Source organism: Aythya fuligula, chromosome 2 (genome assembly GCF_009819795.1).
Source record: "Aythya fuligula isolate bAytFul2 chromosome 2, bAytFul2.pri, whole genome shotgun sequence".
In the NCBI taxonomy this organism is placed as follows: Eukaryota; Metazoa; Chordata; class Aves; order Anseriformes; family Anatidae; genus Aythya; species Aythya fuligula.
In genome coordinates, this window is record NC_045560.1 from 150,361,350 (window position 1) to 150,388,178 (window position 26,829).

At 36.2% G+C, this 26,829-nt stretch overlaps 1 protein-coding gene across 5 annotated transcripts in view; it reads right to left on the reverse strand.

The window, feature by feature from the left end:
- ASAP1 (ArfGAP with SH3 domain, ankyrin repeat and PH domain 1) overlaps nt 1-26,829 on the reverse strand; it is a 126,078-nt gene that overhangs the window by 10,541 nt on the left and 88,708 nt on the right. For 3 of the 5 annotated variants that reach the window (XM_032181638.1, XM_032181637.1, XM_032181639.1), the window contains 11 exons: nt 25,950-26,083; nt 25,415-25,506; nt 24,418-24,604; nt 23,158-23,243; nt 21,467-21,582; nt 19,308-19,375; nt 16,564-16,671; nt 15,042-15,270; nt 6,451-6,612; nt 3,576-3,642; nt 582-640 (listed from right to left, as the gene is read on the reverse strand). In XM_032181638.1, coding sequence (XP_032037529.1) covers nt 582-640; nt 3,576-3,642; nt 6,451-6,612; nt 15,042-15,270; nt 16,564-16,671; nt 19,308-19,375; nt 21,467-21,582; nt 23,158-23,243; nt 24,418-24,604; nt 25,415-25,506; nt 25,950-26,083 — 1,308 coding nt within the window. The remainder of the gene's footprint in view (nt 1-581; nt 641-3,575; nt 3,643-6,450; nt 6,613-15,041; nt 15,271-16,563; nt 16,672-19,307; nt 19,376-21,466; nt 21,583-23,157; nt 23,244-24,417; nt 24,605-25,414; nt 25,507-25,949; nt 26,084-26,829) is intronic. The other 2 variants (XM_032181642.1, XM_032181641.1) reach the window with 1 other exon arrangement.

Below are 26,829 nucleotides of genomic sequence, written 5' to 3' on the forward strand. Positions count from 1 at the left end.
GACAGCAACCCTGTTTGCCAAAACAGGGCAATGGACACACTTGTTTCAAAGATATTAAGAAATTGGACACATGGATATTAGGTAAAGAATTCAATAATAACAGTTGCCGAAGATGAAAAAAGGAGTGCTGAGAGAAGTTATCCACCCAGATACTCAAAAAGTGGTTGCAAATGGCATTCAACAACCTGCTCTTGTGTCAAAAAGTTCATAGGATCGTAGAATCATTCAGGTTGGAAAGGACCTCTAAGACGATCTATAGTACTAGTTTAGTTTTTAAGTTGTCCCTGCTCTGAGTGGGGTATTGGACCAGATGACCTCCTGAGGTCTCTTTCAGCTTCTATTGTTTTGATTTTTTTTTTCCTTCTTTCACTACGTTTTATAGATCTAACTAACTTTTAGTTTAATAAAAAGTTTCCCAATCTCCAAAACCTTTTCAGTTAAAGTTCCATGTAAAGTTCCATGGTTTGTGGTGTTTTGGAAATAAAGCTTTTGCTGAAAAGACCAGTATATTTGACACAAACACATACTGTCACACACATTTAAGAGAGAATTATGACAATACCCACAAAAAACAGTCTTACCTTTCTGAGGTAGTTTGGGAAGAACTCTAGGGCCAAGTGCAGTCTTTGCAGTCCCAGTGCTAAATCAACAGATGTGAATTATTAGTGCAATTGTTATAAAGTGTATTTCTTCTATTTTTTTCCCCTACACAACCATAATTTAGAAAAATCCACTTTTTTTTTTTTTTTTTTGTGTAACCAATTTGTCACCTTCTCTGTGCAACACTCCCAAAACTCAAAGTGCTGTTAAGAACAGACTGCTTTTCTAAACAGAGAAAGGGACACACAAACACCACTCAGCTCTACTGCTACAGGGCAGATTTATTCTATAAACAAAATGTGCAAAAATGTACTCTGAAAATGGATGAAGCTGAACGCCCAGACCAGCTCAGTGGAGAGACCCTGAACTTGAAAGAATCTTCAGTCTTTCAATATTAAAATAACTATATAGAATCATTTAAAATATCAACTGTCCTTTATGTGAGTGGTTTGAAGTTTTCCAGGACTGGGTCTATGCCTTGCATGAGTGTAACTGCACACAAAACTGCAACTGCATTAGGCAAAAACATATCTGCTACTCAAGTACTGGTACCTGCAGGCAAGCAACACCCTACATCATTGTCAACTTCTGAACTTCTGTTACAGCCATGTTAGCTACTCATAGTGGTAAGCAACAATACAAGCAGGACAGCTGGGAGTATTTCATTACAGTACAAAAATCTGAGATAGTTCCATATTATCAACTTTCCTCCTATGCTTTCTTTCCACTCTGGACTTTTTTTTTTTTTTTTTCACCCCTGGAATTCATAACAGGACATCTCAACTTTGCAAAAATTGCTACGAACTTCAACAAAAAGAGAATCACAATCCTTCCAACAATAGCATACCTTACTCATTTTTATAGAAAAGGACTGGAAAAGAATTACACAAATCTGTGCACATACTTGTATGCTTTTTAGAACTACTCTTACACCAGTGAGTAAGAAACACAAAGATGACGTTTATAAGACCACCACACCTTGACTAGCAGATTGGAATTTTCATTTTTCATGTGGTCAATTTACACATCAATCACAGGCACTGAATTATACTTTCGTAACTTGCTGTCAGCAGCCAGGTCTACCTATGTCACAGGTAGCTCTCCTTGAGACACATACTACACTGTCTTAGGACACTGAACCCTATGAGGCTTTGCAAATATCAGTTACAAGTATGTATAAATAAATGGTTGTGATTCCTTTTGCTTTCTATACTCAATTAGGAAGAGGCTCCCCAGAAGAGCTACTTTTTTATTTGTTTTAAAACAAACAATGCATTAAAATGAACTCTGATCTTTAAGGAAATAAGCTATTTGTTGAAAATGTTTCGCCCCTGATCCAAACACAACAGTGACACCTGTTTCCTCAAACAAGCAATCTTATAAAATACTTGCTTCCTTAACTCAGTTTAATCCTAAACTACCATCTGGCTTGGCACCAGCTGAACCCTGCCATAAAAGGGAAAATAATCTGACAGGTTGTTCTGCTTTAATGAAGCTACAATTCTGACGAGGTTTGTGCCTTTGGACTCCAGCCTTCTGAACGTTTTGCTAGGGTAACTTCATTTCTTCTCATTTAGAGGCTCTTTAAGCATAGATGATGAAGTAATAGCTAGCTCTGCTTCTTCATGATATATTTAGGTTGATTTCAATTTCCTTCCCCAAATAAAGCATTATAAAAGAGACTCAAGTAATGGAAAAATTTGATCAATAAATAAAAATCAGTATAATTTCAGAGTAATTACTCAAACAAGGGAGGGGAGTGACGAGCTCGTCAGTATACGTTTAACAAAGCAGAGTCTTCTGCTGCATCAGCAACCTTGATCCCAGTACTCCTTGTTTCTGAAGGTAACTTTTGAAAATGAGCACAATGGAACACTAAAGCTTAATTTCCTGGCTTTAAAAGCTAAAATATATCATGACATAAAACTGTAAGAGCCAAACTCAATCTTCAACATGTAATTACCCAGGCCTTTGACTAATACCATCAAGCACATATCTCACACTTTTGCCATCACCTTACACACATCAAGTATGGCACCAGCTCCTTGCGATGCAGAACATCACCACTTTTTCTTTGAATACCAAATGACACTTAGATGGATTCAGCAAATATGGCAAGTCTGCTGTGCTACCAAGAACACAAACACAGCCTGTCCAGGCAAGGCAGATCTCACATTGAGCATGTCCACAAGCTCCATCTGCACATCTCCTGTGACGTGCATGATGTTACGCATCCATCTCCATGTCCTGACCACACACATCTGTGGCCAGAGAAGGATTCCATCATCCTGCTTGAGGCACGTGTTTGTTACCACTACTATGCTTTGAACCTAAGGACTCTGGAATTGCAACACAGATGAAGTAACGAACAGTGACAGGACTATGTGGCTATCCTTACTAGTCCATCTATTGAAAAAGACACTTAACCAGATGAATGTTTTGTGTTCCTACAGACTTGTGTGTCAGCACATAAACCTAGCAGAAAGGAAGAGAGTCAACCTGGAGGACTGAGACGATCCCTCTCTGCTATAGAGCTAACTTCTATGTCTACCTATATCAAGAGTGACACTGTGAAATGTTTTGTTTTTCCACAGCTACGGGTATGAGACCTCACATTAAAGCAGATAACATGAAATGTCAGGAGACATGGAAATTAAACTTTTGTCCTGCCGGACTGTGATCCGAGGCAACATTCCCTAGCTCAGGCCTCGCTTCTGTAGGAGCAACAGGCAGATATTCTGGTACAAGTCATTCTGTCCATCCTGTTCAAAGGGTGAATTGTGTACGGGCAGCCACGAACGAAGCGTAGGAGGCTCGATGAAGCCAAAGTATTTGTATGGCAGTAATGCATGCAGAAAACTAATGAAGAAACAGCTAGGATTTTACTTCATACAAAAGACTTTTTTTTTTCCTAATTCACAGATTAGTTATATTTAGATAAATTTTCATCTTCCTTTTTATATGGAGATGTTTACCTTGACTGCTGAGACATCCCCTCAAACTTATTTGCAGCCTTAGTTGAAGGTGGGCCCAAATCATTACCTGAGGCGAAAAAAAACAATTACAAAAATTAACATTAGGATAACTGAAATACGTTCAGCAGAGGGTGCAACTTAAAGCAAAGTCCAAAGTCTTTCAAGTATGCTCTATACAACGCCTGAAGATTTTAAAGATCATTCTTTGCTAACAATTTAGTAACTGAAAAAGCTACAGGGACCTCAATAATCCAATCTGACCTTTCATATAGCACATTTCAGAATTCACTGCTAGCTCACATCTGCTGTCAAGGGAAGACTGAATTACATTGCTGAGTTGATGCTGTAAGGCATTTGTTTTGAATACTGTGTTTCAATTTTCTCTGAAAGGGAGATACTGCAGGCCAGTATCCAAATATATTTATGGCAGATGTTTACATTTTGAATTATAAGGCAAACCGTTATAAAAATCAACACAAATTTGATTTTATTCACAAAGTATCAACTTTCTAAGGATTGGTATTTTATCGTACAGAGTCATTAAATCAAAGGCTATTCTTTAAGCCTTGTTACCATAATGTTACCATAAATTGAACGTTAACTCATGGTAAAAACAAGATCCTGGGTATATTCAATTATATCAAAAGGTAGTAAAATCCAAACCCACATTCTTCTCAGCTCCTTCAACAGAAAGCTTTTCTTTCATTAATAATTATCCAACTACTTTGTTTTAGTGTCTTTTTTGTTCCCCCTTCTCCCTTATGTTACAGCATATCTCAACAGCCTTAAAGCCAACTTCAAAAACGTTACATCTATTTCAGAGACAAAATTGACTAAAATGGCATTTAATGATCCGAGAATGCACAATACTTCCTATGCAAAAGAATGACATACCTTGCTAGATAGCATTCTTACTGCATTGAGGTCTAAATGAAACAGAGAAGGCTGAGCCTCCCTAAAAGTTTTTGTTTATATTAAAGAAAAAAAGAAAGGAGAAGTACAAAACATTTTTAAGACTAAAAACAAACTAAGCCTTTCACATATAGATCCTATGGAAAATAAAAATATCTCACGGTTGCTATGGAAATCCAGCATCATCAAAAAGACATTTCTAGAACATATGTGAATTGTAACTTAATTTGCTTAGACATAAGCTAAGGATTGTTCTGCTTGAAGCCTCAGCTAATGCACAGACTTGACAAAAGCTGAAATTCAAAATTACAAGAAATATAGCAACACAGAAAAGGAGCTTCTGAAAGGGAAAGCAGTGAGCATCTTACAACATTCTTACACCAAAGCCACAAAGGCTCGTATCTACAAGGGCCTTCCTCTTTTATAAACACAAAACTTAATACTTGCTTCAAATCCAAATGGACTTTGAAACAAGTTTTGTGCAGTTCTCAGCAAAGAAAAGGAGGAGAAAATGCCCCTCTTCTATCCACTGAAGTTTAGTCTATGTAGCATAGGCAGAAAGACAGAAGAAGCAATGTTCCACTACAAAAAAGCCTAACTCCACACTTGCACCTTCCTGTATTTTGGTTTCCTTCAATGGTTACCTGGTATTTTTTAAAAGAAAAGTTGACGCTAACTTAGCATTGGCTCCCACCACACCTTTCATTCTGTTAGTGTTACATTATGTAATATTCTAGTGTATGGTATTCTAGGAGTTGATTTGGACTTTAAACAAAAAAAAAAGTTTTTAAAGTCCAAGCTCTTCCTACGTCTTTACTTCCTCTGAAATAGTAGAGGACGACTATAGGAAACATTTTTCCTTATCCCAGATGTCTGAAAAAGTAGATAATCAAAAAGATTGCCATTTTGAACTCCTTGAGAAAAAAGTTTCACTTTTCATTGGACTCTGTATTTCACTTCATATTAAATCCTAGATTAAGTCAGATAACATTCTACACGTGAGCACTACAGGATTTAACACATGTAACTCACTTTGCTGGGGGAAGAAAAAGTGCTTTTATGCATTTATGATATTAATTTTGTGTTGACATGCAAATAGAAAGAGGACACTCCTAAGATACGAGTAGTGTATGAATGACCCCCTTATGGAAGTAGTAGATTCCAGCTCAAAAATCTATGCATTTATGAAAATCCTGCCAGGAAGACTAAAATTACAGAAAATTACATAGGCTTAAGATTGATAGCTATAGGGAGAAGTTGACGGCATACAGAAACATTTATTGCAAAGAGGAAGAATTTGAGTAGAATGGAAAATAATTTCTAAAAAGCCTGTGTCAGAAAGGTATCCTGTTAAAAAAAAAAAAAAAAAGTGCTGTTTCTGTATAACTTCTGCTGGTAGAAGAACGCAAACCTATCCGTGTTTGCATACAGACAACATCACAAAACCTGAAAACGTAAGACAACACATCCCACCAGGTAGGTGTGAACACTGTACAGGAGAGACTTGGCACAGAGCCCCAGGCCACGAGCTGTTCTGGGAATCAGGTGAACTGCACAGACCCACCGGGGGGCATCCGCCCCCAAATCGAGATCCACCCAGACCAATTGGCTGGTCAGGGCAGCAGCAGGGGTGAGAGAACAGATGCAGAGAAGATGCAGCAGATGAGAGGGATGGGGTGAAGCAGCCTTGGAAGCTAAGGGTAGAGAGAGGGAGGCAGCAGAGGAGACTGAGCTGGGCCCCAGGGAAGCGTGGAATATTTTCAAGTTTTCTCAAGTGAGACTCAGATACAGAAGCCTGGAAGCTACAGTGCCCAAAGACAGAACTGTTGATTTATCTGAGCTGACATTACATCAAGCTGCAATCATCGGAAAGCAAGTACCAGGTGAAAGAAACCAAAGATCATATATCATCCAGCATAAAGGCTTTTCCCCTGCCCTTTTTGTTTTGCAGTTCAAAACTCACCCCAAGGAATTGGGCCCTTATTCTGGGGTCCATGAGGTAGTGGGCTTGGTGGGTCAGAGAGGGTTCTTTTGTGTCCTGGGGGTGGGGGAGGTGGTCTCTTCTTGGAAAGAGTGGAGCTGCCACTAGAGGTTTGAGTGCTTAGAGGGAGGGTTGAAGGAGGGCCTGCAAGATAACAAACAACCTTCTTACAAATACATGTGCATAAACAGCAAAGCAGCACCGAAAAAAAATCACAGTCAGACCACAGTGAAGTGCAGCAAAGGACTAAAATCAAAAGACGAGCCATGCCAAAACACCGTTTGGATTCAACGACACATTCACCGCATTTGTAACCAGGTTAGCTGTGGGGAGATAAGCAACTTGACAATAAAACAACACGCATACTTATGTTTGAAAATACAGGATTAATCGCTCCAGGATTTCTAATTTCAGGTATCGTTTAAAAAAGATCTTAAAATTAAGTAACATTTAGCAATTGGGGTTTCACTTACTATTTACTCATACCAGAACAAAATAGCATCCTAGGTGTTCAATTATGTGACTAGTTGTTGTTGTTGTTGTTTTTTACCTCCTTTCTCAGGGGCATGACATACCAACTCTCTAAGAAAGTGGAGGGGGGAGGAAGGGTAGAGAAATGTATCTTCAAATTTTCTTTGCTTTGTATTTTGAAATAAACCAATTTTTTTCCTACAGTTATTTCCCATTTTTTTATTTCTTAAACACATTCTTAGAGCAATGAAAATTGTTGAATGCTGCATATATATAAATATATATGAGAAAGACCTTTTGATCAGGTTGAGATTAGATAGTTAAATTTGCTTGTAGGACCTTATACAGTCACCTAAACCCTGCATGTCCCCCAAATAAATGTTGGCACAACTATTAATCAATACAGCGTGTTCTACATGCCACAGGAACAGATACTACTTAAAAGAAAAAGTAACCCTGGGGAAGACAAGAGTTTTCCCTATTTAACTTCACCATTCACCTTCAAAATATCTTCAACAAGAAACTGAAGGAAGCAGGCAGCACAAGGCACAAGCATGCAGCGAGGAGACAACTGCTCAAGTCAGCCATCATTACTGCCAAAACAAATTATTTGTGACACTTATCTAATTTAGTTCTACATTACTTTAGATTAGCTTAAAGTTCATTTGTTTTTTTTAATCTTCTCAACTAATAACACTTCCCTGCAGTCATGATCTTGCAGTAAATTCTGCATGTAAGAGAGCTTTGTTATCACAGACTGTGGATAAATGCAGAAGACTGACCAGACAGCCTTAAAAGCCAAGTTTATTTATATCTGAAATTTCATGTCTGTCATTGCATGCTTTGTAGCACTATACAATCAGCTTATTTCTGAAAACTCAGCTTATCTGAACAGCATTTGAGACAAGACTTTATTTTTTTTCATCAGCACATACCCTTAACCTGCACACAGAACTGGATTTGCATCTTTAAAAAAGATTTGTCTGATCTCTATAGGCAGACAGAAAAATACTGAAGTCTGCATTCCTTCCCAAATATGTACCATAAAAGTATTAAAATCAGTGAATTTTAGCAAAGATTATTCTTCATTAGCTGAAATACTGAACATTGAGAAAAGTAGCTTCAATTACCCCATAAACATGTGCACATTTGCCAAGTATTTTCAGCTGGTGACCTTCCTCTTTCTTCTTAACCTCAAATAAAATGTTAACAAGACTGCCCCTAACGATCCAATCTCTTCTAATCCAGAGTCAAGGCCTTTCACTGCTCAGCAGAATCTCTCACCCAAAACCCCAGCAGGTATTTTAGGCCTGGCTTTTTATTACTTGCTCTTTTGAATCGAATTATACATTTTTCAGTTATCCCTCTCTATTTAATATACTCCCAAGTTCACAAAATAATTAACAGAAGCAGCAAATGTAAATGCAAATTCGTAAGACTGTATGCTCTTTTTATTTTTTTTTCTGTGACCTTAAGTTATTTAAGAATGCAAACTAATTTAAAGCATGCATTTGAATGTTTCTCACATAAATAAATAAAATAAAAATACCGTACTGAAATTTGACAAGCAGTTACATACTTTCAAAATGTCTGCAAGTAGCCCTGGCTGGCAATTCATCCATTCTAGCATGCCACCACCTGGTGTCCCGTGCTGGGAACTACACTACAGCCTCACCGCGCAATGCTAGTCCTCCCCGTCCCTGCTGCAAACCACAAACCGTGCAAAGTTTACTTAAAGAGAGAGAAAAAGTGCAGGAAATGCACTGAGGTAGTATTGCACATTTATCTGTTACAATAAAAACCTTCAGAATTGAAATAAACTTTGTACTTATTGCCAACAAAATGAAGAATTTTTCACTGTAACAATAACATTTAGTAGGATTAAGAACTCTTTCACTATGTTTATGAAGACGTATTTTACTCTTTGCATTAGTAAGATGTCGCCAGACATCAAAGTTTAAAAACACCCTCCTCTCGTTGCTTTAAAGCATTCACACGGTATACAGCAATTACAGGAAAAGGTGTTAAGCTATTAAAAACAGGACATCTCTTCAGACTCCTGGCCTATGTTCCTATATTAATTTCACAGGCGAGTAAATAATAACTTCGAATTCATACACTAATGATCAGATGGTTGAAACACCACTTTCAAATGAACAGTAAACAAAGGAAATCTTCAAACGTCTTTTCAGAAAAAGGTATAGAGTCACATGATGTTTTGCATAAAACAGACATGGGGAATGTTCTCAGATCTAAATCAGTTTGGGGAAACAGCTGATGGAATAATAAAGAGATCTGATACTGTACTGTTTGTAAAATTATAAAGTATTTCATATCACATAAAGAAAATCTCAAAAAAAAAAAAAGTTATTTTTTAAAATTAGCCTTATCTAAGTAATAATCAGAGCAGTTGCTTTTCTAGATCAAAGATATTTTGTGATTCTAACCAGACAACAAGTAACCCAACCATTTCTTCTCCACAGTCATCATAACGATGTTTTCACACATCATTGTGAATTTCACGTTTCACAAAAAACATCTTCCTCCCAAAGGCCAAAAAAACAAAGAACCCTCTTAACCTTTAATTTTGTTTCCACCGGGCTCTCCCCTTCAGTGAGCTGGGCAGTTGCTTTCAGAATGAAGTACAAGCTATTGGCAACTTTTATGACTTTCATCCATTACAAGAACCAGATTCACGTGTGAACAGACCATATAATCTTAAATATTATACTACAGGAAATAACTGGAAAGAAGTCTGCAATTAATAGTGCACTGCGCTTCAGCTTTTGTGCCGTTAGTATATTATCCATTAGTGTACAGGTGAAAACATGCAAAGCTGTTACCATCCACTCAAGAAATGGTGGGTTTATAGTGTAAAAACCTCACATTTCTATGCGTTTTTTTTTTTTTTTTTTACCACTTAATGAGAGAGATGGAAGAACCAGTATTCCAGTTAATGGTAGAACAGGTACTGAAAAGGAAAGTAAGTTTATATTAAAAATTGTATTTTTATTAACAAATGTTGGTGTTTTTATTTTTCAAGTTCTAATGATTGACACTTTTTGCATAGATATAACTAAAAGCCTTCTTCATTTTGTCTTACTTTAGACCATAATTAAAGAAATTGATCAGTCAATGCAAACAAGAAAGCTAGGAATACAAACTGATTCAATATTAGCACCTGAAAAGCCAATGCTAGAACCCATCCTGTTTAAAAAAAAAAGTACCAAAATTTACATTAAACAAATATACAGTTTGGGTTGCTGCCTGAACAGAAGAAAAGCATCACTTGTCAGTTATCTCACCCTTTTTATTATGGTACTAAAAAAATGCAAAATTGGACTGGAATAACTATTATTTGACTTTTTTTTTTTTTCTTCACATTTCTGTAGATGTGTTGTAGTAACTTTTGGTTAAGTCTTTATATGCAAGAGACCTGTAGAATCTTGACAGCATTCAAAAGAAACAGATGAAACTGAATGACCTCAAAGGCTGAAGTAAGATTATTTAAGAAATATTAAATATAACAATGTAATGGACAATGTTAAAATTCCAGAAAAAAAACACTGTCATTACACTTCCCAGTCCCTTGTAATCCAGAAGGTTTATTGAAACAGAAAGGTATAGAGAAGGGCTAGCATGATGAACAAACAACTTGAATTATAGCAAAATAAAAATACTCTATTAGAAAAAAAAAGAGCTGTTAGATTTGCTTAGTCTAACAAAACAAAGACAGAGACTTGTATGATGTCTCTCCAGGCAGCAGCACCTTGATACAGACAACGAAAGAAAAATCACTGAAGGTAAACAATAATGTTGATACATGAAGTAATCTACCAGGCTTCAGGAGACTTCTAATCTTATGAGCAATGCAGTCAGGCAACTTGTAGAAGTCACTACTGAGTTAATTTGTTTAGAAACGGAGTCTGATCAAGAAAAGCAGCAGATTATCTGACATGGTATCTGGAACCAAAGAGGTGTCCTCCAGTTTTATGTACCTACTACTAGACCTGCAAGAGAGTGTAAATGCTTCAAAGCCTGCAAATTTTAAGATCCAAATTTCCTGACGTTAAATTGATCCCTGACCTCCATATTCAACCCACACGAGAGAAACAGGGAAGACCACTGAAGACCAATTAACTTTCATTTAAAATTAAGGAAACCTGGCTTAGGTTTTCTAACCCTTCTACAAAACCAGCAATGTTGCCCTCACTTTGGATTTGCAATTAAGCTTCTGCAAGGGTTTCTTTAGCTATTGTTCTGATTCATTCACCTACTTAAAGACATAATGCAGCCATAAGCTGGAAAGTTTAATGAAAAATATGATTTTCAAACAGTTACTGATCACAGACGACTGTCAAGACAACTAAGTTGAACCTCAATAAGGTTAAACCAACTACTGGAAAAAGCATAACCATGGTGGCTTATGCAGCTACCGTACTCATTCTGCATTCTTTATTCTCTTAAGATTAATTAAATCCATAGCAGAAAATGTGAAAAGTAAGATGTATCCATAAACAAGCTGCTTTAGTGTAGAATACATTGGCTTAGCCAATATTCGTTATCTGTTAAGGCTCACTCATCCTCCTTTGCACAGGTACAGCTGAGAGGCAGGCACATCTGTTGTGCTGCAGGAGCCTTCACTTCAACACTGACAGCAAATGCCTAAGGAGCAGTGAAAACAATCATTCTGTCTCGCTGCTTTGTGAATGTAAATAAACCTGAAGACAAATACTCTTGGCTCCAGCAGTTGTTTTTTTGTTTGTTTGTTTTTTAAGAGTTATCAAACTAGAAAATTTGGACTTACATTACAATGATGTATGGATAAACTTTTAAAAAAAGTCCCATATACACATACTCCAACAAGTTTACTTCCATCCATACCATTTTTTGATGAATCAAACTATTTTTTAGACATCATATCCACTAAAAAACATGGGTAAGAGTGGTGTGCATTACATTAATTGCTTTAAACTCACCTTCTTTCCCCAACACAGAGTTCAGACTCGATGGCTTCCACTCCGCTGTGATATCTCATCAAACACCATGGAACCTTCCTACCAATGAACTTCACTGGCAAATGAAGCCAGCTTACAGAAGGCTAAAGGGAGGTGGTTTTGTTTAAATACAAAACATGTTCTGGAGAGATTTATCATCTGTATATCCCAAAGGATATAAGACATTATGAAACTTTCAAAATGTCTCCTTCTAAAACAGGGATCTCTTCAGCTATTAACCACCCCCTACAGACTGTCTCCATGACCTAGCAGTGTCCCATGGTATCTGTTGGGGCCTTGCAGCAGAACAGGAACAAGTAAGAGTTTACATGTGGGGACAGAAGGTAAGTTTAAATTTAGATTCTATATGGTAAAATACAGTAAGGTTTTTTTCCTAATCAAATAAGAGAAGATTTATTTCACCTACCTAACAAAACCAGATTTGATAATCAAACTTGTATACTTAACTTTGATGTAAGGGATACACTGTTACTACATCAAAAACCCATCAGATTAAATTTTGAAGGACTATTTTTTCCCTATAGAAACAAAATTTTGAAACAGTCTGACACAATTAAGATGTGTCAGTGTCTTATGAAGCAGAGATACTCTGATTTTTTTCTCTTGTAAGTGATGTGTTCGGGGAAGTGTGTGGGGTTTTTTTTGGTGGTGGGGGTAGATAAGGTGCAACGATACCACTAGAATAACTCTTCCACACAGATGAATGTTCTTCGTATTTACCATTTCGTTCCCCTGTCCTTTTGAGTCTTTAAGTTATTCCTGTAATTAAATTATTCCTACACAGACAGTGCAGATTTAGGTATTTAATGGATATTTCTAAACAATGATTAGAAATGATACTTTATGATGTTATTCAATGGAAACCAACCCCCAAAAAAACATTAATCACAGCCTGAAATTCTGACATATCTGAAGCAGAGAAGTCCAGTGACTTTAACTTAACAATAGTTCCATCTAATCTATCCCTCAGAAAGTAAATCTGGCACTTTCCACTTGGATGTAGTATTTAACATCACTATTATCATTAGAAGGCAATGGGTCTCTACTTTGTGATAATATCATATTATATTGTTGCAATATGAATAAGGATTTCTTGTGTATACTCCAAGACATGAAAACACAAAAGAATTCAAATTGTCATTTTTTCATTTGATTTTATTTTTAGTTTCACGATTGTGTTGATGCACTCATCTGGCAAACAGTTTGCAGAAACACCTAGGAAAATACTTATTTCTGAAACTTGATTATATACTTGGAATGAAATATGCAGGCAAATATTCACCTTCCTGGAAAAAAGACAATTTTCTGAATACATCCATATTAGAGCTATAATGCTAAAGAAATTATGTTCTTTATAATCCCTTGAAGCTGACAACATACTAAATACATATACTAAGATGCAAGACGAGCTCCTTAACCTTCTGAAGGAAACGGGATTGACAATTAGTCAGGATTCCAACTCTTGTAACTTTTATAATGATACACACACACAAAAAAGAAGTTATTCTGGGTCAGACTGAAGGAACAGCTATGCCAATATTCTGTGTCTGGCAATGGAAACTCAGTAGCAGTCATTAGACAGAGAATATAAAAAAAAAAAAAAAAAAGTGGGGTGGGAGGGAGGGGAAAGGTTATAAACTTGTAATGCCCACAGGAAGCTCAACACAGTGAAGTCACAAGCAGTACAAATGAGTCCCCAAATGAAACTGATATAAAGAAGTTCAGACTGTGAAATCTGATGTGAAAAAAGTATGTATGCCCTGGCAAAATTGCTTTGTCTTTTAATGGAAAACAAGCCTGTATAAAAAGCAGAGCCAAGGGATTCTGAAGTTGCCAGTACATGACAAAGACTGATGGTGGAACAGTAGTTCTTAAGTCCAGCATCTGAATTGTATAAAAACTGACATTTGATGTCAAACAACTCTGTTCTGTCCATTTTACTCCTTTACTTTTCTGAGAGCTTTTCACCATTATTTCTGAGAACAAAGTTGACTACAAGTTAAGAAAAGAAATATGAATTTACAGCAGTGCTAACAAAAGAGGCACTACCACTCAAGCCTTAAACTATGTTGAAGCCTTTGTAACAACCACTTCTCTCTAACAAGTCTACTACAGAAGCACAATTCAGTTATTTCTAAATTAAGAAAAATAAAAAGATGATTTTTTTTCTCTAAAGCTATATTTGCATAAATTATGGAACAACACCTGTTATATTTCCTCTAACTTCAAAATTAATACTTATTTACAGATAAAATCATAGAATGGTTTGGGTTGGAAGGGACCTTAAAGATCACACAGTACTAATCTCCCTTTTCCATGGGCAGGGACACCTCTCACCAGACCAGGTTGCCCAAATCCCCATCCACCCTGGCCTTGAACATATCCAGGGATGGGGCACCCACAGCTTCTCTGGGCAGCCTGTGCCAGTGCCTCACCAGCCTCTGAGGGAAGAATTCCTTCCTTAGAAAGATAGGTATGTTACAGAACCACTATCTACATGACAGAACCACAACAGCAAGACTAAGTCTCACGTAAAAGTAAATTCTCTTCCCTTTCAAGCACTACCAAAAATGTCACTATTATTAATCACAGGAGAAAATGTAACTCACTTATTTTGACTGAATGAAGATTGAAAAATCAACCTGTAGCACAAATACTCCTTATGGGTAATTCTACAAAACCTTCTTGCCCTCTGCCAGAGGCTATATCCTATAGCCTCTGCCAGAGGCATCATCCTATAGCACTACAAAACAGCAACCTTTTACTAAGAGACCCATATTCTTGTGAATAAAACTGGTTTAAAGTGTTTCTCCAAAATATAAGAATAATTTCTACATAAAATGAATCAACTTCTATTTAGCAAATTATTATTTTATTATTACAACATACACAAATGAATGAAAGATGAATGAGTCCATCCATCACAAAGTGCCCTTTGATTTTGAGAACATGCATTGAATCATATTAAAACATCAACATAATAAGAGAACTATGCTACATCTTGAAAAACTGTAATGCATTTGATTAAAGGAAGGACAGCTGTGGAAAAATTACTGCTTGCAAACAGTTTCAGAACAGACTTACCTTTGCCAGCATTTCTAGGAGGAAGAGGAGGAGCATCTGCAGTTGGAGAAGTGGGTGAATCTGTGCTTGTAGAAGCAAAAATTTGATTGGTAAAAGCTCCATAGGAGAGTCTCTGTTTGTCTCTAGGAGTGCTAAATCCAGGAAGAGTCATTTTGTCTTGGGGGGAAATACTTGAAGAGTGACAAAAACTTTGGGGTCTTGGAGATCTTTCTTTTTTTATAGGACTAGGCTGTAAATAGAAAGACAAATATATTATACAGGTGTCTAAATACTAGATATAGTTCATATGTTCAGGAAAGAATAAAACAGAACATATTCTAGCAGACACGAGCGTAACTTTATTGTACAAATAACCCCATGTTCCTTTCTTTCTCAGGATCAAACCTAGAAGATCCTTTCCTCTGTAACTGATAAAGATTGTAGAATCAACAAATCTATACACAGAATTATTACTAAAGCAGTAAATATATAATGTATTAAATAATACACTAATAAAAACCCAGTAGTTTTCAGATTGTAACAGTAATTGTTAGTTCAAATAGCACTTTACTCAGACCAGACACTTAACTACAAAGATCAACAACACCCATTAATACATATTTAAAATTAAACAACCATTCCTGACACATGAGATTTGTTTACTGAAGCAGCAATATATTCAGTGGTATGGCTCATCTTTTAAGTGTATATAACTGTTCTTAACAGCTGCAAACAGAGCTACACAATCTGCCTCATTCTAGCTCTGGTTCAGGCAGGTTTATTACCTCCAGTATAGCATTAGTCATCCTCCTGAGGATCCTTGCACAGATTAACATTTTGTTCTCTACTGTCCTTGAGGATATGTAAATTATTTGGGTTTCTGAATTTTTCAGTCCCAAATGTGTTTAACTTTATTATCTGTGAAATTTCTTTCTACAGCACCCATGTAAAATATGAGAGGTGTATTCCCATTTACTACAGAAACAGAGCACAGAGTAATTAACTCACTTGCTAAAGTAGGACATTGAAGCTAAGTTTTGACATCTTCTCAGATGGCAATTATCCTATGCCCTCAAGTTCTGTCTTTTCATTACTTCTTTTTAAATCAGGAATAAATTGCACAGCACAGTTTTTGAAAAAATACATAAAGTTACTGATTCAACAATTAGGATTTTTTTTGTTAACTTATGGAAGAAGTAAGTATGCAAGATGTGGATTTCCTTCAGCTAAAAATGTAAAACCTAGAATTCTGAAGGGAATAGTGACCACAAAGTAATCTACGTTTATTGATTTGTATTCTCTTGTATGTCTTGTCAAAGCAAAACTTCTGAACCTCAAGCCTAAAATAATTAGGTTGACAAAGTGCATTTAAAAAGCACTCTGGCAGTCTTTAAGCAGACCTTAAAACTAACTTCTCTCCACAGCCCCCACAGTATCTGTAAGGAAAAAAAAAAGTTAAAATGGATATCAAGTTTTCACTCATTTCCACCGAATGGAAACACTATCAGCTTTTTGCAAAGTCATATCAGTAACTCATGTTTACCTTATCATCTAAGTCATCGTCACTTTCATCAATTTCTTCCTGCCGAAGATTCCATTCATACTCTACGTGGACATGTGGGTTTAGCTTTCCTGCCTTGGCTTGAGAAAGCTGAAAAAGTAATTCATATTAGAATACTTGCTCTTCCTTCAGTGTCAATGAAGTTAGCTTTGTAATAGCAAGCAATTAATGGAAATATTTAGTTTTAACATTTCTGAGACACTACAAAGAAAATTTCAATCAAGGCAATCATACAAACCTCCTCCATTTATTTGAGGTACTGAAGAACTGCTAAAATCCAAAAAAAAAGGAGGATTTTATAAATATGTGTAGAAGATGTCATGTTTGGCAAGCATTTGAAAAGATGGTATGGAGAAAACATACATGCACAAAAGCAGTATGCATCTGGAGACTTCCTTTCCAAAACAGAAGGGCAAAAACTGTTTATGAAGTCTTGTACCTAAGACTACTACCTCTCTAAACTCACAGTCCTTGTGTTGGAATCACAGCGAAGGTACCTATCCTCATTTAAGTATTCAAATGTTCTTTACCTTCTCCTCACTGGGATTAGGCCAATTCCTCTACTTTGCCAGTCCAAACAATGTATTCACATTCTTTAAAAATCTACTACTACTTCAGTGATCAGAAAAAAAATGCAGTTCATGGTTATTCTGAGGATATAAATCTTCTGAAGTAAATTCATTGATTTCCCGTCATTATTTATTCCTTCACATGCTTTAAACGTAGGCTACTAAGAATCATAGAAGAGCTTGCGTTGGAAGGGACCTTAAAGACCATCTAGTTCCAAACCCCTGCCATGGGCAGGGATGCCACCCACTAGATCAGGTTGCCCAAAGCCCAATCCAGCCTGGCGTTGAACACTTCCAGGGGATGGGGCATCCACAGCTTCTCTGGGCAACCTGTGCCAGTGCCTCACCGCCCTCTGAGTAAAGAATTTCCTCTTAATCTCTAATCTAAATCTCCCCTCTTCTAGTTTAAAACCATTCCTCATTATCTGGCTGAGCAAAAAGTTGCTCAGTGTCTTTTTTATGATCCCCCTTTAAGTACTGAAAAGCTGCAATGAGGTCCTCCCAGAACCTTCTCTTCTCCAGGCTGAACAGCCCCGGTTCTTTCAGCCTGTCTCCATAGGAGAGGTGCTCCAGCCCCTGATCATCTTCGTGGCCCTCCTCTGGGCCTGCTCTAACAGCCCCACATCCTTCTTGGGCTGGGGGTCCCAAACCTAGATGCAGGGCTCCAAGTTGGGCCTCACAAGAGCAGAGCAGAGGGGGACAATCCCCTCCCTCAACCCTGCTGGCCACCCCTCTGGTGATGCAGCCCGGGACACAGTTTGGCCTTCTGGGCTGCAAGCATGCAGCTTGCAGTGCTTGGTACTAACTGATTCAGGAGAGGCTGTAGCCAAAAAAGATCTTTTCTAAATAAAATTTGCAAGAGAACGTATTTACAATATCTTATGCAAGTATTAGTAATTATCAGTAAGTAACTAATTTAGTTGAAATTTAATGTAATTACACAGTTAAGACTCCAAGCAACAGAAATTAGCTCAGTAGATCTATTATTTTGCAAGCATTTAGATATTTCTTATTTCATCTTTTGTTTTTGCCCATGGCAAACAAGATGCTCACTCATTTCTGTTTCACTCCTACCCTCATCTCATTGTTATTTCTGAGAAAAATGCTGATAATTTTGCTCTTCAAGAATGGAAGATATGGAAATAATTAAATGAAGCAGAGCATTTACACTAACTATAATAGATTGAGGTATTTGCAGAATTTCAATTACAATAATCAATGCAATTATTTGCTAGATAAATTCACTGATAAAATCCATTTTTTTTTGTGTTTCTTTTTTAATACAATCAACTACTTCACTTTAATGGCAGATATTACTTTCTTAAGTATACTTTGCAAAGAAAAAAAATCCATTCCAACTGGATGTTGTAGAGCAGACCTGTTTTTCAGCTGCTGGAACACTCAAAACACTGGAAACTGCTTACAGCAGACATGGGAGTACTTGAGATGTCAGCAAGAGTACCACCTGATAAACCACTGGAAAATGTGGACTTGCGTATATAAAAAAAGAAAAGATTGTGAATTGTGAAGGACAAGCTCTCTTGATTGTGTAACAACTAATATATGACAAGAGCCTTTCATTGTCAAATGAGAGGTATTAAGTTCACTAGCTGCAGAGAACAAATAAATATCCTCTCTGGATTGTCAAAATGAGGCAGAAAAGGGCTGAGAAATACTAGTAAGCAGCCTACCGTTTTGCAAATTCTTCTGGCTTTGTCTTGTATGTGACATTTCCACAGTACTTAAGCTTTCAAATCCCTTAATAATACTTAAATTCACTTGCCTGCTAAATGCATGCTAGTCTGGAGCACATTAGAAGGCTAAGAACAAACAAGCTTGTTGCTCTGATCTAGAAACCTTATTCCTGGCTAACTGTTTCAGAAGAGCACCTGGGAAACATCTTTTAAATCTAACACTTCCTTCCTCAAATAATTAAGTATTTCCAGTAGAAGTAAGTTTTTACCGAAACTGTTACAAAGAAAATGATTGTTACATTGCAAAGTTAAAAAAAAAAAAAAAAAAAAAAATCTGTGGTAGGGCCTTCAGATCACAGCATAGCCAGCTGGGAGAGAAGTTTGAAATACAGTGAAAGGTATATCTTAAGTAGATCACATCTTTAAAAAAAGTGAACTTTTCCCCCACCCACCCCATTCTTACCAGTTCCTCACATTGGACAGCTTTCAGTCTTTTTGCCGTGTCTAGAGCTGTCTCTCCAGCTTGGTTTACTGCAAAATCAACAATAAGAAAGAGCAATTATTTGAGAAGTTTAAAGGATCGATTCATCAAGTTTCGCTATTCTTAGCAGAGTAACTTCTAAAAGTTTTCAGAGCACCTATTTACTCTACAGCAGCTGCAGCTCTAAGACTCCACTTTAATTGCTCATGCATTTCATGTATCATCAGGTTCTTTCTGAACAGCAGCATCTGCTGGGACAGTTCCCAAATCCCTCCTAACCATCTTAACAGAGAATACACAGAAATTTATTCAAGTGAGTTTTACTGGCAAGGGAGTTGAGTGGAGCTTGAAATGACTAAGTAGGAAAAGCAAGCAGACAGAGGAAGATAGCTCAAAAGAGAGAACTTCTAAAATAAAAAGAAAAATGCCTATGTTGATCCAAGCACATTTTACTCAAAGTGATTAACACAAAGTGGTATCAAACCTGAATTTGCAGACAGAAGTTTTATTCTAAGTTGATATTAACAAACTTTCTAGCTATTTTATATTTATGAAGACTGTAAAATCTTTTACATTTTAAAATAACTCCTGGCAGAAAGGTGATTTTAGTGACTGAGCACTGGAAACAATCAAACTGAGGCCTCGTAGGTAAATATCTCTATGTGTTATGTTATACATAGAATGCCAATCATTAATTCTAGAAAATAAAAAGCAGTCAGCTCGAAAGGCCACATTCAATAACTATGCATTCGAGGAGGTTTTATACAAATTTGAAAGAATTAAGATCCCTGGAGGAAGAGAGGGCTCCTTACTGAACGATCTGAGATGGATCAAGAGGTTTAGCATACTTAAGTATGAAAACACAGTATTTCTTAACACATGTAGGTTAAGAGACTACATAAATTCTAAACTTTCAGACATTAAGAATAAACCTGTGCTTCAAGATGTAAGAAAATGTGGTGTTCCTACTTGATTGTTCAAGGATTGGGGTACGGAAGGGACACCAGAAAGGTAAGGACACTTCTGAGTTCTGCTTAGGAGAGAGTGACCAGAATGACCAATATACACACTTAAGCTTGTTCAGTTAGTTTCCCCATTTTATTAATTAGGGACATACATGCTAAAAAAGGTCATATCAAGTTCTTTGACATAGTTTTAGAATCATTTCATATTTTAAGGGTGTACTAAAAGGCAAAGATTTCTGCCATTGAGCTATGAACTTAACTTTAAAACAGTTTGTAGACTGGCCAGTGGAGGAAAATGATGTCAAAGATGAAAAAGGGAAAAATAGAAGTTCATGCTCTTCATCTTGTGCTAACTCTTGAGAAAGCTTCCTTCCTACAGCTAGAACTGACACAACACACAGAGAGATGTTTTATAGAGAGATGATGACACAGCTCTTGAACCTAACAAGCTAGATTCAAAATACATTCCTACCCTCCAGCTACGACAGGGATGGGGAGCACATAGCAAATTGATTATATTAAGAGTAAGCAAAAGTTTACAGAGATTCCATTTCTTGTGAAAACTTCTGCTAAGACATGATGAAAAATGAACTGATACAGGTATAGAAAGCGTTGTATCTTGCACACAAAGACAGCAAATAGAGGAAGAAGAAAGGCAGCTGAGAGAGCTAATCCCTTCTCTAATCAGCTACTGTGGTGGCTTGGGAATGCTGGGTGAAGCCACAGTGCCAAGTGATATTAACATTAAAAACAGAATTAACTGTTGTGTACACAAAGTCCACGTGCATCTGGAGTGGAATTAATGTGAACAGCCATTTGAAGCTCCTTAACATACAAGTACTAGATGAATTTTATGATACAAACAACAAACCTAGAATCCAGAGTATTCACAGCGTGTCAGAATAACGAAGAAAAACTAGGGATTATCAATTAGTATATCATATTAGAAATTTCTTGTTGCTAATCTTTTAAGACTAAGTTCAATTTCTTAACTGAATGCTTTCTTTAGGCTTGTTGGCAGGAAAATCTTCATCTTTAAAACACAGCGGAGGTTTGTTTGTTTGTTTGTTTTAACAAAAAAAGCTCAGAATACAGTGGGACATAAATAAAAGTGGTTGAAAATTTAAAGGAATTTTTAGGAAATCACTGTTTTCTAATATTAAATAATGCACTTACCTACATCAATAGTTGGTTTCCCCCTCAAAAGCAATTTCAAACACTCAGGCTTGTTATATATACTGCAGTAGTGTAGAACCGTATTACCCAATGCTGTTTGCTTATCCAGGTTTCCACTAAAAACAAATGGAAAAAAAAAATAAGGAAACATACAGTATATGCAATTCATTTCAGATCTAGCATCTCTATAAATAATAAAATAGTTATGATTTCACTTAAATACTTTATTGGGTGAATATGAATTAGAAGTAAAGGAGAAATTAATATTTTATTCATTCAAATGAATATTACTCCAAGACTATTAAGAATTATGGCTCAAAGCATATTGCTGGAAATTCCTGAGCTGCAGTTGAAAATGACTGAGAATCTACAGATGTTCATAAGGGTACACAGTTAGGGAAAGACAAGCTGTGCAAAGGGCTTCACAGGGTTTTTTTAATAGTGTCCTTCCTTCAGTCTTCAACTTCTAAAATAAAGGTTATCCAAAAAACTTATTAACATATATTTGGATCAATATAATACACATTTATAAAAATGAAAAGCTCAGGAGATGACAACTATTCCTCCACTCAGTATTACCCATATTGAACAGGAAGAGCAGGCAAAATGCTGAGCCCATATGGTGTAAAAGTCCTCTTACATTTGAGATTCAGACAAAAATATAGAACGCTGACAGAAGCACATATGAAATGATAGTTACCCAAAGAAACTATAAAGTTACATAAATAACATATCAAATTATAAAAAATTTAAAAAATAATCCAAAATAAAATTTTCAATAATACTCAAAATCATAACTTGGCTTCTAATACAACTATTAAATTATGGACCCAAATGGCTAGTGAATATCAGTTGCTTAGTTTTTTATTTGTTTAAATAACACTTTTATAATAGTCAATATTCCATTTAACTTAAACAAGTAGTGGTAGAATAAAGTTCAAGTGACTTGAAGGTTACAGAGCTAATCAGTGCCAGAGATGATGCCAGGAACAAGGACTCTGAGTCTGCTGTTACTGGAGGACCAAACTTCCTCCCTAACGATGCCTAAATGCAGTGCTCCATTAACATGGAAGGGAAGGAAAAAAACATTCACTCACTGCATTTCAAATAGCAGGTATGATTTCCTGTGCTCAAGGGGAAATAAATCATTCCTGAAATCAAACACCCAGCCCCTAGGTCAAGCATGCCCTGATGAATCTTTTAGGTTTTCCCTCACTGTCCAATCTCTCACCTTTCTGCAAAAGCCAAGCAATTACCAACTCCTTTAACTTAACACAGTTAATGAACTACTAGATTTACTTTGAAAGAGGTGTTCTAACTTCTATTCATCATTTTCTGATAAAGATCCTTGTTTTCCACTCTGTTTCCTTGTGTTTGTCCTATATTTAGAAACTTGTCATCCATACTTTATCTGAACTATTCATTTTCATATGTTCTAAATCAATTATCTTTTTGCTCTACGTAAATGAAATTAAGATTAAAACAGAAACTTCCTTCTGTTTTTATTCTACTCTTTCCTCCCCCTCTACTGACTAGGAACATAAAGGTCAACTCAAAGGTATTAAATTAAGCTTTTTTGAAAGATATGGAAGGATAATAATTCTAAGTGATAAACACCATCCAAAGCATTGCAAGGATGGCTTTGAACACCTACATTTTCTGTAATTTTATCAAAAATGTGCAATCCATACCAGTTTTGTACAAGGAAGTCAACCAGATGGAGAGAGGTTTGGTCAGCAGTCCGGACTGCTAAATGAAGTGCTGTTTCACCTGGCTCCTAAACACATGCAAATAAAAGTTAGATTTTTGCATTTTTTTTCCCTGCAGAACTTATACCAGACCTGAAATATGTCACTTTTTTACAGTAAGTTATTCTACAGAAAAATATCCAGAAATATCTCAAAAACAGACACTGCATGCTTCAAAGGAAATGGCATCACTCTTTCTGAGATCATAGCTTGATCATAACCAGTCCTCCCTTTGGGTGGATAATGATGGATAAAAAAATCCCCAAAAGCCTTTAACTATTGAACTTGCTAGTAACTAAAAGCATCCAAAAGGGTTTCCATAACAAGCATCCTGTGGTATCTCCAGTGCTGGGGCTATATTGAACTTAAACTCTCAATACCAGCAGGTGCTCTGACCTTTGCCAAGTTATCTGCTTTCACAGAACTTGCTGAGAATGTTCTGAGATCTCTCTATATTGAGTGTAAAAGTAATGGGAAAAAATTTGGCTGATCAAGTGGTTGCACAGCATTCTATAAAACCTCTACAACCTCTATAAAATCAAGTTATGCTGCTCTAGAGTAACATTCCTACATGGATACTTGAAGTGAAACGGGACTGATTTTCAGAGAAACCATTACTGACTTCAGCAGGAACTGTTAAGTATTCAGAACTGTGTTAAATAAATTAAAAAAAAAAAAAAAAAAAAAAAAAAAGCCTTTTCCTGGCTGATAGAATTATACTTTTGTAAATGTTTAATTACAAGCTGTGCAGGCATTAAATTTATTGCTTCCTCCTATAGAATACACAGAGACCTGTATACAGCCAGTAATGTATTCCTTCAGCAGCTACTTCAAATGCAGATGTGATACTGCCTGTGGCATCAGCTGACTCTGGGTTCTCTGGGTTACTAATAAGCCAAACCCTCTCTGTCTGGTCCTTTTCCTAAAAGGAACATACTGCAGAACCCTGATTTTCAACATACTAAAGCTGTACCTACAATAGTGTATCACAGTACTATTGCATCTCACACTCCTTCAAACTAACTGCTGGCAACACACACAGTCTTCTATTGTCCCCCCACAAGGGCATCACATTAAGGAAAGCCAGAAAAACATTTTCATCCATTTTTTCTTTTAGCAAAATAGGCAGCAGCCTGCAGTACCGGACATTTTACAGATATACTTTACTTAAAATACTCAGCTTTGTTTACCTGATAAGCTTACCTGTCCAGGCTCTAACAGTGGCTCCATTAGCTCTACCCCCTCTGCATAGACTTGAATTAGTGCAAGTAAATCCCTGGATTTGACAGCCTCAAGTAATTCACTCAGTTTAGCTGCTGAAGATGCACAAGTCTTCCTAGAGAACTTATGATCTACATATTTAGCAGTGATAAATTCTTTACGTGCAGTCCTGTGGGGTGTGAAAATAGAGCTTGGTTTAGAAATTTTTAGAAAAACGGGTCAACAATTTAAATTTTAAATCACCTTGCCTAACTCAGTTTTCCCCCTCCCTTTAGAGTTTCTAGCAGATGAAGACTTATTTATTACTGTAACATATGCTTTTCTTGTAAACAACCCTGAAATAACGTATTTGTTCAATTGTATCCTGCATTCTTGCTAAATATGAAAGTTACTTTCACTCTGGTAACTAATATCAAAGATAAAAACAAAGCCTAAAACATGATTTCTCATGGAAACACACCTACATATTAAAAATACAAGCATGAAAAACAGGCTCAAAGAAAAAAACATACGAAAGCAGCTACAGAACAGCCTAACAGATGAAAAGGTCTTCTGGCAAAACCACATCTGTTATGCTCTCTGTTCAACTCCTACACCAGGGAAAGGAAGAGAAAGCGTGTCACAACCTCAAGACAGTACTGAAACTAATGTCAGCGTAGTCCAAGGGCATTACCATTTGAGGTTGTACTACAAAATTGAAAAACATTCAAGATTCAGTAGCATGCTCTATAGAAGTCCAAACTTACAGTTTTCTATAGGGAAGCTCAAGTAGCTAAAATGCAACTAGATAGCAGAAGACTAACTTTTAAGAAACACCACAGATGGAATTAAAAAATAAGTTTTCTGCCATTGTAGTCTAGCTTCTAGCTTTTTTTAAGCTTTTTTTTTTTTTTTTTTTAAATTGCTTAAGACATTTTACAAGCACGTATATATTCCATGGTAAAATTAATATTGAAGAATTTAGAGATTCAAAACTTACATATCACTTGATGGACTCGGTTTAGGTGAAGGACTAGGTAAATTCCCTTCCATAATATCATTAAAACTATTATTTCCTACATTCTTGGCCAGCTGCAATAAAAAGAAAAAAAAAAAAAAGGTTTTTGTTGTCTTTTTTTTTTTTTTTTTTTTAAATACCAGAAAGCTAAAACCTGGACTAGTAATATGCACTTTCCACACTATTAACAAAAAGTAGAACACAAAAATTTGCAAAATTAAAGCACAATACTTACGTTAAAATGGAAAGCAATTAAAATCAAGTGTGAATCAGGATTTTTTTGTAAAACAGACTTCTCAGCCACAGCTAATTATTTGTATTTCTGGATAAACTGCCTCAGATACAAAAACAATGAAAACTAGCAGCATGAACACTGGAACAATGCTGGTACTCTAATCTGGAAGTTCTGGAAAAATGCTCAGACTTAACAGAAACTTATGCTTGGCAAAATTTGCTTTAAGTGAATACTAACTTTGTGAACTCACAAAAAAAAAAAAAGAAGAAAAAATAAACTTACCAAGAGTTCAGACGTTCCTAATTTGTCTAATTCCAAAGACTGGATTCGAGAAATATGGACACCCATTTCTCTGTGTATTCCAGAACACTCTATGCAGGTTAAAATGCCCAGATTGGTTGATAGCCACGTTGGATCTGTAGAATTGAAAAACAAAATATTTAGTGGAAGTTCAAGAAAGGGTTTTCTATGGTGGAAAGAAATCCAAATGTAATCCGAAATAATTCCTCATTTAACCTTTTAACAAATGGAAATAAACTAAGAATATCTCGTAATTTTCCCCAAAATGCAGTGCAAGTATAACCATACATTGTGACCAACAGAATTTGTTTTTTTCAGATTTAGTGACAGTCCCAACGGCACTGAATTTAGACTTCTAAATCCATAATGTATGACTACGTTAACACGTATAACATTTGCTTCTTCTAGAAAGAGGGTTAGCTTTTGTTTCCCATTTCTAAAAATAACAGGCATCCTACATTCCACTGCTGACAACTTCTGAAGTCTTAATATTTACTTCTTAAATAGTATTTCTTCATAAAAAAATTGACCATAGCATTCTGCAACACGTAGAATAGTAATATGTTGTGGAAAATTTAAGGAACTAAGGGGTTAGTCCAATAAAAAGAAGTGCACTGTCGTGGAGATCTCCATCCTCAGATTACAAATGTTACTTAAGGAGCAAGATCAGTCTTTTGAAGGAAAAATAGTAACTGTAGACATACTTTGTATACATACGTGTCTTCAAATTAATCTTCCTTGTCCGAAATATTAACAGATAAAGCATTAAATCAAGACTTTAAAGCACAGAGCTGGGGTGCAGGAGTGAAGCTTAAAACTCCACTATAGATTAGAAGATTAATTAGAACTGTAATCCAAAATT